The sequence below is a fragment of the Chelon labrosus genome (genome assembly GCF_963514085.1).
Source record: "Chelon labrosus genome assembly, chromosome: 11".
Taxonomy (NCBI): domain Eukaryota; kingdom Metazoa; phylum Chordata; class Actinopteri; order Mugiliformes; family Mugilidae; genus Chelon; species Chelon labrosus.
Window position 1 is genome coordinate 18,306,683 of NC_140344.1, and position 15,192 is coordinate 18,321,874.

A 15,192-nucleotide genomic window follows, 5' to 3' on the forward strand; every position below is an offset into this window, starting at 1 on the left:
CACATGGATGTTACTTAGACATGAACCACCCACCTAGACCAGACCAGACACCCCCACCACACAGCAATGACACTCCTTGATGGCAGCAGCCATCCCCAGCAGGATGCAGCCTGACACAGACACACACACAAAAACGGCTTAGGAACAACTTGAAAAACAGCACAGGGTGTTGATCTGTCCTCCAAATTCTCTAGATCCCAAATTGATCCATGGGATGCACTGGAACAAGCCTGATCCACAGAGGCCCCTCCCCTCAACCCACAGGACCCAAAGGACCCCACTAACAGCGTCTTGTTTCCAGACACCACAGGACACCCTCAGAAGGACCATGTCCATTCTCTGATGAGTCACAACTGTTCTGGAGGCGCAAGGGAGACCTACACAATATTAGGAAGGCGGTGGTCATAATGTTACACATGATCAGTGTATGTGGACGTTACTTTGATACATACGACCACCTGAACATTATTACAGACTGAGCACACCCTCGTGGCGATGGTTAGGAGGTGTTTCTGGCATTCTGGTGCTATATATTCCCCAGATAAGAGACGACATCCATGTGATGGAAAAGAAAACTTGATCCACCAAACCAGGTCACCTTCTTCCATTACTCCATGGTCCAGTTCTCCTCGCGTGTGCATCAGTGAGTCTTGGTTGCCCATGACCATGTTGCTGGGTCACCACTTTTCTTGCCTTGGACCATTTTTTTTTTAACTAGCGCTGACCACTGCAGGCGAGGAACACGTCGTGATTGAAATTAAGATGCTCTGACCCGGTTCCGGTTGTCTAGCCATCAGAATTAGTCCTGTTTCAAAGATGCTTACATCCCACCACTTGATGTGACTCGTGTATGTCCTGTTTATGTAAAGGACTGAGATTTTACATCAGATTTGATTTAAACGTCCCGAAAACTTTATTTTAAATTCTTCTCTTCAACATTAATAGTTGACTAAGAAAGCCACATAAAGGTTAAGAAACTATATTCAGGAGGAGGTTCAGTGTGATTCAGGTCAGATCACTGCTACATGTTCAATGTAAAACATAAACGTAAAGTTGAGTGACTTCTTTTGGTTTTCCTTTTTTAAAAAAACACCCAAAAAACATTTGTCTAAATGTCGTACAAAAAAGTTGAGTGCAATATAAACATACATATATAAATAAAATCGTAAGGCTTAACTTTAGACAGCGCTGAAAAACAAGCAGTACAAAATGTCACGTGTCCAGTTTGCGTTTCTTCATGTACTGTCCTTGTCTGTACGGACTCATCGATTCACCTAAAGATGGAAAATTAGAAATTAATTGACAACCACAGAATTCATAGTGACGATCATACTGAAGACTCCCATGAAGACTCACCTGCTCGTCCCTGACGCTGGTTCTGTTGCTGAGGTCTGTACTGAGCCTGTTCGTGTCCTCTACTGTACGACGGGGCCTCTGGAGCTCTGATCGGGGGTCTCTGAGGAGTCTTGCTGCGCGTCTGCATCTGGTGATTCCCCGGCGTGCTGGGCCTGAGCCCTCTGAGGGCCTCGCCGTCCGCCGGGACATCCAGCTCCTCGTTTACATTCAGAGAGAAATCCCAGAGCTCAGGATCATCTGCAGGCGAAGACGAAGCACATCAGAGAGTCAGGTTTTCTCATCGCACTGTTCAGGTAATGCTGAGTCTCTTCTGGTGGAGGTGGTGGTGGTTTACAGCACCTGCTAAACACACATCCTTGCTGCCGTGGTTACCGTGTCCACCTGAGGTTGAGTCACTGAATGCAGACACACCTTCATGACCTGAGGAACGGAAACAAAGAAAAGTTTTATTCATTGGAAGTTTATTTGACATTTACTGAACCAACCTGTCAGCTTCAAGAGATTTTGACATTTTTTAGTTGCACACATACAACACGGCTGAAGGTATTATAAGACTCTGTTTGGACTTTTGTGCCGAGAGACAGGAAGTAATGGTGCAAGAGAGAAAGGGGACGACATGCAACAAAGGGCACAGGTTTGATTCCAGCCTGCGGTGACAAATATAGCCTCAGTTTATGGAGTGACTTCTCAAACAGATGAACTAGGGGCGCCCCAGAAGACATTTATAGTTTAAAAAACACAACATTTTGACGAGTAATATAAACCTGAGGCAGCGGCTTTTAAACTGAATGAAATTGCTTTGACTTGACTTGCATGTGAAACTTTTACCTCCACTGGATCCTCGTCCAATAGTGACCTCCGCCCCCTCTGACTTGGCTTGATCCGGTTTCTGCTGCAGCTTCTTGGCCTCCATCTCTCTCCTGAATTTCTGCTGAAGCTGCTGCTGTTTGAGTTTTCTCAGCTGTTTGGGGTCTGTCTTCATGTCCGACTCGTCCGTAGCAGACCTTAGTCAGAAAGGAAAGCATATGATGAGTAGATGAGGAAGTTTTTGTGCAGATTAAATCCACAAACCAAAGCTGTTTTTTTTTACCTGGAGCTGCCGTTCTCATCCCTCCGGCCGGGGTTAGGGTCAGCAGCTTTAGGAGTATAAACGTCTGAACACTCGTGGTTCTGGTTGATGACTCTGGGCTCCAGTGGCGTCCTGATGGGACCCGCAGCTGATACTTGATTTTCCTCTCGGGCCATACTGCCAAAGCGGGCCTTCTCCACTGACGGCTCGCCCTCTGTGCGTTTAGTCTGGGCCGGGTCTAGAGGAGGAGGAGGCTTTGTGTAGAGGAGTAGAGACAGGATTCAGCTCCTGAAGAATTACTTTACAAAAATGATAAAATCTTATACTTTATATGTTCTTACCTGTTTGGGGATCTTGTTAATGGCTAGGAGGTATCCTTTATCCAGGATACAGTTTCCAAGGGCGTTACCGAAACATCTCAACAAGACAAAAAAAAAAATATTATTTTTATTCTATTAAAATTCCCTGGACCTCAGAGCTAATAAGTATAAATAATAAGCTGCAGTACTTCAGCGCTCTCTTCATGCCATCAGTGACAGCTTCCTTTCTCGCCTTTTCCAGCGACAGAGCTTTGGACTTCAGTCCTTCACTGACTCCGTAGCCTACGTCCTCATGAAACGACCCGTCCTGGAGGGAAACGCCCTCGTGACACAGAGTCATTCAAAAGTAGATGACACAGGCAGCAGAGATGGACATTAAAGAATACTAGTGAACTTGATCCTGAGATCAGACCCTGAGACCCTTGCTTATACACCACACTATTTATGCCCTTACTGCCTATTGCACTTCTGGTTAGATGCTAAACTGCATTTCGTTGCTCTGTACCTGTACATGTGTAATGAAGATAAAGTTTAATCTAATCTAATCTAAAGAAGCAGAATAACCACAGCAACCATCATATGACACTACGACGATCAAGAAATGAAAAGTGAAAGCGTTTGTTCATCCAACCTTCAGTTGCACTTTGATAAAAGCACTGACTCCCACATAAAACTTCCCGTTGATGAGGTCCACAAAGTCTGAAAATAGAAACACTGATATTAGTCTAATCGTACGGCGTTAAAGCCAGAGCCTCCAGAGTCTAACAAGACGTACCAACGTTCTGCTGGGAAATCGAGTGAGACCACCCGTTGTATCCAAACATCTCATTGGCCAGGCTGATGACACGATGCCCTTCAATATAACACACCTGTTAAAATGAGAGAGAAAAACACATGCAAAAGAAGACTGGTTTAAAAATGATCATACGACACGTAAAAATAATACAGATGTTTTAACAGTAATTTGTGCCTCATGTGTTTTTGCTCTGTACAGTGGAGGGAGACTTTGAATCGGCTCCACAGCTGGAGAGAAAGACAAAGACTTGCCCTCTGTCCTCCTCCGGCCACTCTGCTGCTGATGTATTCTGGCCCCAGCTTCTGTTGCAGAGCGTTTTGCACCGCCTGGTACTCCTCAGCTGTGTAGGTGAACTGTCAACACAGTCCGGCATCAGTGAGGCACAGAAAGAAAACACAAGAAAGAAAATACTATTAATACTTAAAAGACATTGGTTTTTTTTTTTTATGTCACATTCTGATGGGTTTCAAATTAGTAATTATAATCATCTTTTCTAGATTGAGGAAGATCAGGGTCGATGAGGTCATAACAGTGTACACCGATCAGCCACAACATTAATACCACCAACCGGGGAAGAGAATAACACTGATGATCTCATTATGATGAAATGTTCTGGGACCTGCCTTTTATGTGGTTGCTCCTTTGACACTTACCACCACTTGAACATTGTTATAGTCCAAGCACACACTCATAGCAACAGCAAGGATGCGTTCCTTGCACCCCTGGCACTCTGAGTGGTCTGTGTCCTCACGGCCTTACATAAAATAAATGCTGTGACTCCTTTCCATCAGGACGCAGCATTTTGAGCTACAGTAACTCATCTGTTGGATCAGACCACAACAACCAGCCTTCGCTCCCCTTGTGAATCACCGAGCCTTCACCCTACTGCTGGTTCACTGCTTCTTTTTTATTTTTTGCTTTGACCACTTTTTGACGGTGATAGTCTCTGACCACTGCAGACCAGGACCAACCCACAAGAGCTGCAGTTTTGGAGATGCTCTGACCCAGTTGTCGAGTCATCACAACTTAACATTCATCAAAGTCGCTCAGATCCTTCCACTTGTCCATCTCTCCCGCTTCTAACAACTCCACATTGAGGACAAAGTGTTCACATGCTGTCTAACATATTCCTCAGTGTGATTGTCTTAGTGTTTGCAGAATAAAATACATTGAACTACTCTCTAAATAATAAAACCCAGTTAGTTCTTTACTTCCACAGCTGCAGGACTTGAACACACAGCTGTGTATAGTGGTGACTAATTCTGCACACCTGAGTTTTTGATTAGTTGGTGTGGTTTCTGTGCTGTGATCTACCTACCTGTCCAAAACACCTGGATGATGCAGAGGTGCTCCTCTCCTCCTCGCTGGACATGACTGCAGAGGTGTCCTACAGTCACTGAAATAAATAGACACAGCTAAATAACGTCTCCTCTAACAACTAAAGAGTCCTTAAAACATCTACAAAGCTCACTTCCGTATTTAAAGATACAACAAACCAAGATGCATCACCTATTAGAGCAGCTAACAGCTACAGTCTGTGTATCAGCAGGTTAAACTAGCCCCATTTAGCTCGCTAATAACACAAAAGCCAGGGTTTGAATTCCGTTGAAAGTTCGCCAAACCACGTAAATACAAACTCACCACTTAAAATACCTCGAAATAGTTTTTTTTTGTTGAAGTAACGACTGAATATTTGAGTATTTACATAACAGTATTTGAACGAGTCAGACATCTGAACTTCCCGCTCGGACTGCGGGAGGAGGAGCTTATGCTGCTTTCAAGCGCATCGGAAAAAACACACTCGAACTCAAACGTGCTATGTATTGTGTATTATCAGCCAGCGCATTTTTTATATAACCACACTATTCTATGATTGTTATTTATTTGTGTGTATTAATCTTTTGAGAATGAAAATATATTTCACGTAAGCACAGTTTATGCGATACAAATGCGATTCTTGTTCTTAAAGGCCCAGGAAGTGAAAAGTACGTAGCGTTCCTTAAGTGAGCATTGCATGTACAGCATAGGAAGATTCAATTTAGTTTGTTAAGCCATTTTGTTCCTCAATTTTCTAACTTACTCTTGTTTATGAGTGGCTTCCTGGCTTTCCTGTCTTCATTCATGTGTTGTAATTTTAAAATTCATCTTTACTCCACACCTTGACTAAACTGTACAATTGAATCATCTGAAAATGACCACAGTCTGACTCCTGGATGAAATAAAGTGCCTCTATCTTTATCAGCGAAACTCTGTGCTCAAGTGTGCCTCTTGGATCCACTAAGAGCCTTTTACTGCATGAACAGATTAACAACATGTACGCGAGAGGAATTATTTCATGCCTGTCTGCGTTTGAGCACCAGGTGTAATTCAAACTCTCTCACAGGCCTATAAGCATTCTTGAGGTTTCTGCAGGGCTGCGTACATTCAAATGATTTTCTAAGATACCGTATACTAGTGAAGACTCCTTACAAGACTTGTTAATGTACATAGAGACCCATGGAAATGGGGGATTATCTTCAAATATTGCTGCGCTGACAGATGGCTGGACACCCTGTGTGTTAAACTGCATAGATTGGGGTCAATGCCGGATATAGTGTTTACTATCTCCTCTGTTGATAAACCCAGATGCATGCAAGAGTTCAAGGCAACGTGGCACATGCATTCCTTCCTTCAGTACTGACCGCACACCTGCATGTGGTGTTGTACTGCAGTGCCAGTGCAGTGTGGCTCTTAGCTTGTTAGTATGTTGTGTGTCTGGGCCTGTATGCTCCTAGCAATCTGCCTTTTATTGCCTGCGTTTTAAATAATAAATGTCAATGGTCCGTGAACGTGTAAGATAGAAAAAAAAAAAACTCTATCGTTGTGTTTTTCCCCCTGAATCTGTTTTGCATACGGCTATAACCATAACGCGCGTCCACGTGCCGGTTCGTGCCCGCGCCCAGGTTCGCGTTTGCATCTCGTCAAAACAAAGCGGGGGCGAGCCAGAGAGCGAGCAGGCGAACAAGCAAGCGTCGGTTCATGCTTCATGAATGAGTCCCCCTCCGCTGCACCGCAGGTCGGACCCTTCATCCGCCCGCACCCTGATGCCCGTGAGGGTGCGCACACCGGCGGGGAACAGTAGAGGAGCCAGCCGCTGATGAGCCCGGACAGTAAACGCGTCCCCTCTGCACTACATGACCGTTTCATCCCATCAGGAGCAACACGACAGGATCAGGAACGGTGAGTACAGGCTACAGTGGGCGGGCAGAGGCGTATGACATACGGCAACTTTGTGGCCATTAAGGCACAGTTTTTATCCATAGGTGGACTCAGTGTTGCCTCTGTACCAGCATGAGTGTACTCACAACACAATGCTTATGTGTATTCGGGTACTTTGCTTCAATTTCTCGTCCATGCAGGTATAAAAAAAAAATAAAAAAGCTCCACGTACGCACGGCTGGCTGTACATTCCTCCCTGTAGGATAAACGTGGACTGGTGGCTGCGTATCGGGCCGATTGATTGGCCATCTAACGTCGAATAAACAGCAGCACACTGGGAAATCTATTGTCCAAAAAGAGACACACAGGCTAATGCAAATCAAAAGTGGCATCGATCTGATTGTAGTCGCCCCTAAAAGAAGACAAGGAGGAGGGGTGAACAAAAGCAGAAATGCCCAGACTGGCGTGGCATGGCATTTCGACTAGACAGTGTATGTGTATGTGTGTGTGTGCGTGTGTTTCTGACTGAAATGTGATCTTACTCTAATGAAACACAAGTCCAGTCCTAATGAAAACACACGAGCCACATCTTTTTTTATCCCTTGCATGCAGGGTGGCAGTGAAGTAGGCTTGTGTTGAGTCTTTGTCTGGAGAGTGACAACCCAGACTGTTGTTCTCCCCTCTGACCAGGGGATGGTGCTTTACTATGTACAGTATGTTTCTGAGGGGAGACACCCAAACACACTGTTACTGTAAGCACACACTGCTACAGGAACTATTCACACACACTCTCTCACACACACACACCCATGCATGCAAACACATGTCCTTCCCTCTGATGTAATGTGTGTGTGTGTGTGTGTGTGAGCCCAGGCTGAGCTATGATTGCAAAACACCATGAGTGTTGAAATAACCGACAGAATAACGAAAAGGAAAGCAGTCAGGGTTTGTTCTCTGAAGAGGTCACACATGTGTGGTTTGATCTTCTCCTGTCCCAGTCTGACCGTAAGTCTCCCTTTAATTGATTTTGGTGTTTTTTTATGTTCCTCATTTCTCTCACTCTTTCAGCAAAGGGGGGGGGAGGAGGAGGAGCATCATGACTGTGTCAGACATTTTTCACTGATTCCTCACACAGCTGCTTTGATCCACTCTTAATCACTCCTTTATTCCTCTGCTTTACTCAAACCTTAATAAACGCTTTTCCCCATCACCCCCCCCCCCTCTTTGTGTCCAGATGCTCGATGGACTCCGGCGGAGGCACGCCTCCCGGCCCTCCCCCAGACCCCTGTCGCTCAACTTCAGCACCTTCTCTGCCCCTCCTCCGAGCCCGGACATGGACAGCAGCAGCGAGCATCCAATCAGGAGGTAAGGCTCCCGGTATTAGCATTTCACAACACGCAGCTTCCCGGAAAATGCATAAAACATTCATTAGCCTTCTCAAAAAAATAAATAAATAAAAATCACACCCTCTCTGGTCCCAGATGATTTCATTACCCAGCTGAGCTTTGCTGCGACACATGCCGGCCTAATGATAATGATCTCCTGGTGGGACTTTTGATTAACTCATTTCCTCATGTGTGTACGTCTCATCAGTCTGTACACTTGCTTTCCATGTTTCTCTGTGTTTGTGTTGTGCTGTGTGTGTACGTGGGTGTGAATGGGGAGGGTGGGGGGGGGGGTCTGTTGTTTACTGCTGTGCTGTCAGCAGAGAGTTTCAGGACTGCGTGGGTTTGGATTCATCATTTCTTTTTCAGGAGAGAGAGCGACTTTTCACTGCTCAATCCTGAAAATTAAAAAAAAAAAAAAAAAGGTTTATTTTGATCTTCATTTTTATGACTGCACTGAAGCGTGCAATAAAAACAGATGGGCTTGTCCGGAAGTAAATCAAGAATTAAGAGTCGTGCATATGAAGTCAGTAAATACACTCACTTACCAGTTGATTAGCTAAACCAGTGAAAGTTATGTATTATAATAAAGCAGTCCTGCACCAAATCCTCCTTCGTGACTATTGAAATGCTGTAAGAAAGGTGGTAATTGAACTGGGGTGGTCAAAATAATAGAAACATGAGTCAGTAGGACACAAACATATGAATCTACAGCTCTCTCTGTCATTTAAATCATAACCTTAATGAAAATAAGATTTAGTGCAGGACTGTTAAATCAGAATGCACTCTTTTACACTAGTGTACCTAATGATATGGCAAGTGAGATAAGAGGTAATTACAAAATGGGAAAGAGATTTTTGTTTAACGCAGATGCTTCATCCATAAAGGAACAAAATGTCATCTGGTAATTAAAGAGAGAATTCACGACAGACTGATGCGTGAGTTGTCAGTGCATCCAGCGGCGCGTGTCAGAAATGAACTGTTAATAGGTGATTTGGCATATTTCATTTTTCAAAATGTAAACAAACAAATGCAGGGCTTAAAAAAAAAATAAATAAAATAAAAAAAAAAAGGGTGGCTCGTGTTGCAGCTTGCAGTGCTGTTTCCATGGCAACAGTATGCTTTCAGTTTGTTTGTAAAAGTTTGCAGCTGATGGCACTTGTACAACAACACTGCATTAATACTCGAGCTCAAATTCATTACATTAATAAATAATCGGCCCTCCACCTCATTACGTGATCTATAACTCCCTTTGGTCAGAGCCAGGCTAGCTGTTTCCCCTTGTCTCCAGTCTTTTATGCTAAGCTAAGCTAATCAGCTCTGAGCTGTTACGTATTTAGCGCTCAGAAGGGAGCGGCTCTGATCTTCTCATCTAACCCCCCTGGTGTGAAAATGAACAGTCACATTTCGCCATAGAAAAATCCAGTATTGGTCAAGTTCCTGTTTCACACATTGTGCTGTTTCTCATCCTGCGCCACTAACGTCCAGCTGCGGGAGAGCAGGAAGAGCTTCTTCATTGTCCCGCATTGTGTCTCTACTTCCTAACCCTGTTTCTGTTGTTGTTAATAAGCCGGACAACTTCCTCCTCCGCCTCCTCTCTGTACAGTCACAAGCGCGACAAAGTCCCAACTGCTTCGGCCCTGCTTACCCTGCAGTTCCTCTGGCATCTGTGCTCTGCATAAATATTTATTTGCATCAATGGCTGTATTGTACTGACGGAGAGGCAGAGAGGGAGGAAGAGTATGCCCCCATCAGTGCATGTGCTATTGTTTTCTGCTGTTCTGAGCCCACGGGCAGTGCAGCGACTCTGTGGCCCACCTCTAGACTGGGCTCCACCCATCCTGCTCTTAGTGTGCTGCCCTTGTCTCACCATGCATCATTCTGTCCTACTTCCCTCCTCCTCTGTCACCGGCCGCTCTTTGTGTATCGCCATTGTGCTATATCCCCCTGCATACTCGTCTCTCTTTCTCAAACTCACGCTGCTTGTGTTCTCCTCTCCCCTCCAGCTATCTCCTCGTGTTTCCTCCCCGTGTCTCAGTGTATGTCGGCTCATCGCCTGACCTTCTTTCTCTGCTGTCCACTGTCACTTAGCGAGCACTCTGTTTCTCTTTCCCTTTACGTTTACCCCATGAGGACTCTGCACCGGCTGAAGTTGATGAGCTCTCCCAGCCTCAGCGAGCTGGGGAAGAGTGAGAAAAGTTCACCAGAGGACAGAGGAGAGAAGCAGAAGAGGGCAGGAGCCAACGCCACCTGGAACAGGTACACCGAATGCGATCAACATGCAGAATAAAAGCATTTGAATGTGTTAAATGACGGTAAAGTAAACAAGTTTCCGTTTGTTTCATGCTCCAGCATCCACAATGCCGTCATAGCAGTCTTCCAGAAGAAGGGCTTGGCTGATAACGAACTGTACGTCCTTAACGAAGGTGTCCGGTAAGTCGAGAAAGAAACAGCTGCACACACAAACACTGGGAAGAATCTTACTTTAGACTCTTGATGTAATTTTGTGCCATAATTATTATAATTACTGTCTGTACTGCACGCTGACTGAATGTCTTCCTGTGAATGAGTTTGTTTGTGTGTAGTGTGCTGTATGTGGGCCTGGGGAGTCATGTGGCTGTGCCAGATATCTCATTATCTTTCCAAACCAGACACATCACTTCTACCCGCCTCCATTATAGCTCAGTAAACATATTTCCATGTACAAAAAAAAAGCCAAGAGGAGGTTGACACACATTTCTTTCACTTCATACAAAGAGCTCAATATTTAATAGAGAAGTTTACACCCCGTGGTTTTACTATGAAACTCTCTTATGTAATTAAATGTAATTCAGGAATGAATTCCTGGTTGCTTGCATTGTTTTCCTAATTATAAATAAATAGATTTACTTTAGTTTGATCTATCACTGTATATTTATTCTAATTATTTATCCTCAGATTGACATTTTAAAATAGAAATGAAACAAATCCCTCGTGTTTGTTCTCGCAGACATCTGTTGAAGACTGAGCTGGGATCCTTCTTCACAGAATACCTTCAGGTAACACAAAACATTAATTTAGACATTTGAAACCCACTGCTTCATGAGACAATAATATTTACTGGAGCACTGTGAGTGACTCAACAGCGACAGTACCTCAGACGTTTATAGTTGCTCTGCTTCTTTTTACAGAACCAGCTGCTGACAAAAGGCATGGTCATCCTACGGGACAAAATAAGGTTCTACGAAGGTACGACTGAATTATTATGCAGCTCTAATATATATATATGGTACTGGGTAATTAAGATTTAGGCAAGCCTTTCCTTTCTTCCTGTGTGATCCATGCAGGTCAAAAGTTGCTCGACTCTCTGGCAGAGACCTGGGACTTCTTCTTCTGTGATGTTCTCTCAATGCTGCAGGCCATCTTTCACCCGGTTCAGGTACGCAACCTCCTGAAGTGTTTTTGTCTTTGACATCCAACATGAACCTCCTTCACGATGCTCACTCCAGCTGCCGTTTTCTGCATCCTTCCCGCGTGCAGGGTAAGGAGCCTTCTGTCCGACAGCTCGCCCTGCTGCACTTCAGGAACACTATAGTCCTGAGTGTGAAGTTAGAGGACGCCCTGTCTCGACCGCGGGCCCGTGTGCCCCCCTCTGTTACACAGATGCTGCTTATTCTACAGGTAAGCGTGCGGGAGTCGAGCCAAATTTGACCTCTTCTTCCTCTGCTCACTCACTGTTTGAGGACAAGGAGAATCAGCACTGTGTCATGTGTTTAAGCTATGGTCACTTGAGTCTGCTTCCAAGTACACAATACTAAACTCCTATCTAAGTTATAGACACCACTTTATTGTGTTCACTGTGCTACAATTAATCCTTTGCAATCAATTCTCCATTTGTGACAGCGATAATGTTTATTTATTTCATCAGAGAGGTGTTGATTCTGGATGCAGCAGTTTGTGATCACTTTTAATTGCACTGCATCACACTGAATGTTTCTCCTGTGTATCTGCATCAGCAAGAAACACCTCTCATTATAAAGCAATGCAATTCAAATGCACAACATAATGCAGCAACAAACATGATCATAAAAGTAAATCAGCGCCTCTGCGAAAACTGAATGCTGTATCCTTCTCAAGGACTGCTGAATGAGTCCTTCTAATAAACTGGCAGTAGAGTATAAACATATACACACAAATCAGATCAGATACATTTTTATTATTGTTTGCTCCCATTTTAATTATATAATTTCTATTATTTTTTATTATTGTTTAGTTCTGTAGTCATAGTTTTTCAGTTTACATTCATATGAGACAAAGAAAAAGACGTAATGCACCAAATTCTCACATTTAAGATGCTGCAACCGCAATATATTTAAAAAATTATTTATTCTAATGATCAAACTGTCATTTATTTCTCTATATCTGACATCAGCACTAAGAAACAGCTTTACTTGGAACCTAATGATCAATGTGTGATTGTAGCATTAAGTCTCACTCCGCTGCCTGCCTCTGTTTCTGTATTTAGGGGGTCCATGAGTCGCGTGGTGTGAACGACGACTACCTTCGTTTGGAGTCTCTGGTTCAGAAGGTGGTCTCGCCGTACCTGGGCACCCATGGGCTTTACTCTGGAGACGATACTGAGGCCCAATGCTGTGTTTTCGGTGAGACAGGAAGCAGGGATTTTTTGTTTTTGTGTGTGTGCAAGGAATGATTTAACTTAACGACACCTTTCTCTGTTTGGCTCTTGTCTTTCAGATAAGCGTTTACCTTGGGGCTGGCCCAAGCCTGGAGATCAACCGTCTAAAAACCCTGTAGTACGATCTAAAAGCTACAATATTCCTCTGCTGCTCACCCCAGTGGCCGAGTATGACCCAGATGCCAGCTCGGTTGGCAGCGGAGGAATCCGACGGCACTCGGCCTGTGAGATCATATCATGCCTGGAGGACCAAGGACTGGCCTTCGCTGACCTGGCCCCTGGATCTGAACTGTCTGGCGCTGCCTCCAACAGGCTGTGTGTGGGCTCTCAGTTCAATGGTACGGTGGCAGTTTTTGTTTTTAAACATCTGCATCTAGCATTATGTCGATTATAACAAGAAAATCATTATGTAATACACCATAATAATCCAGTATTGTCTCGTTTATAGGCATGATGCAAGCAGGAGCCACTGCTCTTTCGTCTCCCGCCATCCTTCCACTTCATTCCTCAGGAGCTCTCCACGGCACCGAGGCCACGACAACAATGACTGATCTCAGTAAAGGTGCATCCTCCACGCCGCCCAGTGAATCATCCAGCCCTGAAACCATAATTGGACAAGTGCTAGAGTCTGCCGACTCAGACTCAGATGGGATATTTATTGATTTCCCACCTCACTCCTCAGAGGCAATGGGGCTTGGTCGCGAGAGCAGGCAGAGCACTGTGTAACTGTGGTTGCCTTTAGAGATGCACCCGCAAGCGTGTACGATAATATTTTGGGAGAAAATGGGAAGAAGTCTTATAACTGCGTTTGATTTAAAGGGTACCATCTTCCTTTTCTAAACTGTGGTACAATGAGTTTCAAATGATGAGTCCCCTCCAAGTGCTTTCACTGGTGGGTGAAAACCTTTTCATCCTTGATGAAAACATTTTCGGAGCTACAAAAATCCCAAACTGGTACTGTTATTAAAGACCTGTGGATGTGTTGTTCTTAATGGACATTTTCTTATTGTCAACAAAGTTCATAATTAACAATGAGTTGATCAAAGAAACAAATATTGCCTCTGAAATATCACAGAGCTCTATTTTTGTCCAAAGACTTTTACAAACATATCAGCGAGCCCCACTGTTACACCACCATGCTCCCTATTTCTCTGACAGTGTCACCGTAAATACTTAATGAAGCATCAAATATGTATTCATCGGCAGCTGAAAATAGTCCCTAACAAACAGTATTGTTTGCAAAAAGAAGAAAATAACTTCTCATACTTAAAAATAAAACTATATCTGTATCCCACTTCTTAAGAATCGGTATGAATGAATGGGATGGGTCACAGACAGACTGATTCATTCTTGGTTTTGGTGTGTTTATGAGTTTTATTGGCAATAAGAAAGAAAAGTAAAACAATGACGATATTATTATTTGTATCCTTCAACCGAATCAGGAGGATTTAATCGTTCAACTGAGGATAAAAGTTGAAATCAAAAGGTTTTCACCAACAGACCTTTGCGGGGGAAATAACCGTGCAGCCACAGACCATAGAAACTTTCCATACACATCATGTTTTAAACATTCATGGATTTGTTTTGTATATGTGTTAACAACTCACAACAGTTTTATATTTTCCGTCTGCGCTCTGTTGTGTTCTGCTTGGTAGTAATGAGGTCTCCTGCTCTACCTTGCCAGCAGCGCTCTTAGAGCAAACGTCAGTGTGACAGCATTTGATTTTCTGGTTTAGCTTTGGATTTCAAGGTATATGACAATGTTTATTGTTTACATTTGACAAAGACATGGAAATTCTGACTGAATGTTGTCTCACACACTGTATTTTGCACCGCCGCTACCTTGTAAATAAAAGTGCATTGTTGTTTTTTTTTTAGGACAGCTAGATGGTGTAAAGTGAGATTTTAATAAGGGCTTTTTAACTGAATCTTTTTCAATGATGTTTTACCTCAAGCGTTTTGTACTTTACTTTTTTGACAATCTATGATGTCTACGGAGTTGTACTTTGTATTAATTTGTTATACTAGCCCAGTAAAAAATAAATAAATTTGAGTAATATTTAAAAACAAGGGGTTTATCTTTCTGTTTTGAACAACGCAAATGTATTATGTATTAATAGTTACATAAATGAGGAACCACTGAGATTTTTTAAATAGGAGATAATGAGCAGTTGCATTTGGATATAGTTTCTAGTTTCCAGTTATAAGGTTTCAGTTTATAACCAAGATTTTAGAAAAAAAATAAAAAATGTAACCAGACATGATGAATTTCTGAAAATTAGAATTGTGTACATTTTAATTTAATTAAGAACTATTCTCAGATTAATCTTGGAAATATTAAATTTAGTAAATTGATCCTAAACCTATTAAATTATTTAGATTAAGGTTTTGGT

The 15,192-nt window shown here is 43.2% G+C and overlaps 2 protein-coding genes across 3 annotated transcripts; one reads left to right on the forward strand and one right to left on the reverse strand.

Moving 5' to 3' along the window:
• Positions 1-747: 747 nt before the first annotated feature.
• rad52 (RAD52 homolog, DNA repair protein) lies at positions 748-5,248 on the reverse strand. Of its 2 annotated transcripts, XM_084554663.1 has the most exons (12): positions 5,183-5,248; positions 4,860-4,937; positions 3,793-3,894; positions 3,521-3,614; positions 3,377-3,444; positions 2,934-3,052; positions 2,767-2,842; positions 2,447-2,679; positions 2,185-2,360; positions 1,696-1,776; positions 1,357-1,593; positions 748-1,274 (listed from the first exon to the last, which is right to left on the reverse strand). In XM_084554663.1, the coding sequence occupies exons 2-12, from the start codon at positions 4,911-4,913 to the stop codon at positions 1,213-1,215; spliced, it is 1,302 nt and encodes a 433-aa protein (XP_084410789.1). In that variant the 5' UTR covers positions 4,914-4,937; positions 5,183-5,248; the 3' UTR covers positions 748-1,212. The 2 variants fall into 2 exon arrangements, with proteins under 2 accessions (XP_084410789.1, XP_084410790.1); XM_084554664.1 differs by lacking the exon at positions 5,183-5,248 and having other exon boundaries at positions 4,195-4,999.
• A 1,275-nt stretch (positions 5,249-6,523) lies between these two features.
• prr5a (proline rich 5a (renal)) lies at positions 6,524-15,020 on the forward strand. The gene is made up of 11 exons (XM_084554410.1): positions 6,524-6,760; positions 7,974-8,104; positions 10,258-10,383; positions 10,477-10,557; positions 11,114-11,162; positions 11,295-11,352; positions 11,451-11,542; positions 11,644-11,784; positions 12,629-12,764; positions 12,859-13,137; positions 13,248-15,020. The coding sequence occupies exons 2-11, from the start codon at positions 7,974-7,976 to the stop codon at positions 13,523-13,525; spliced, it is 1,371 nt and encodes a 456-aa protein (XP_084410536.1). The 5' UTR covers positions 6,524-6,760; the 3' UTR covers positions 13,526-15,020.
• The last annotated feature ends 172 nt before the right edge of the window (positions 15,021-15,192 follow it).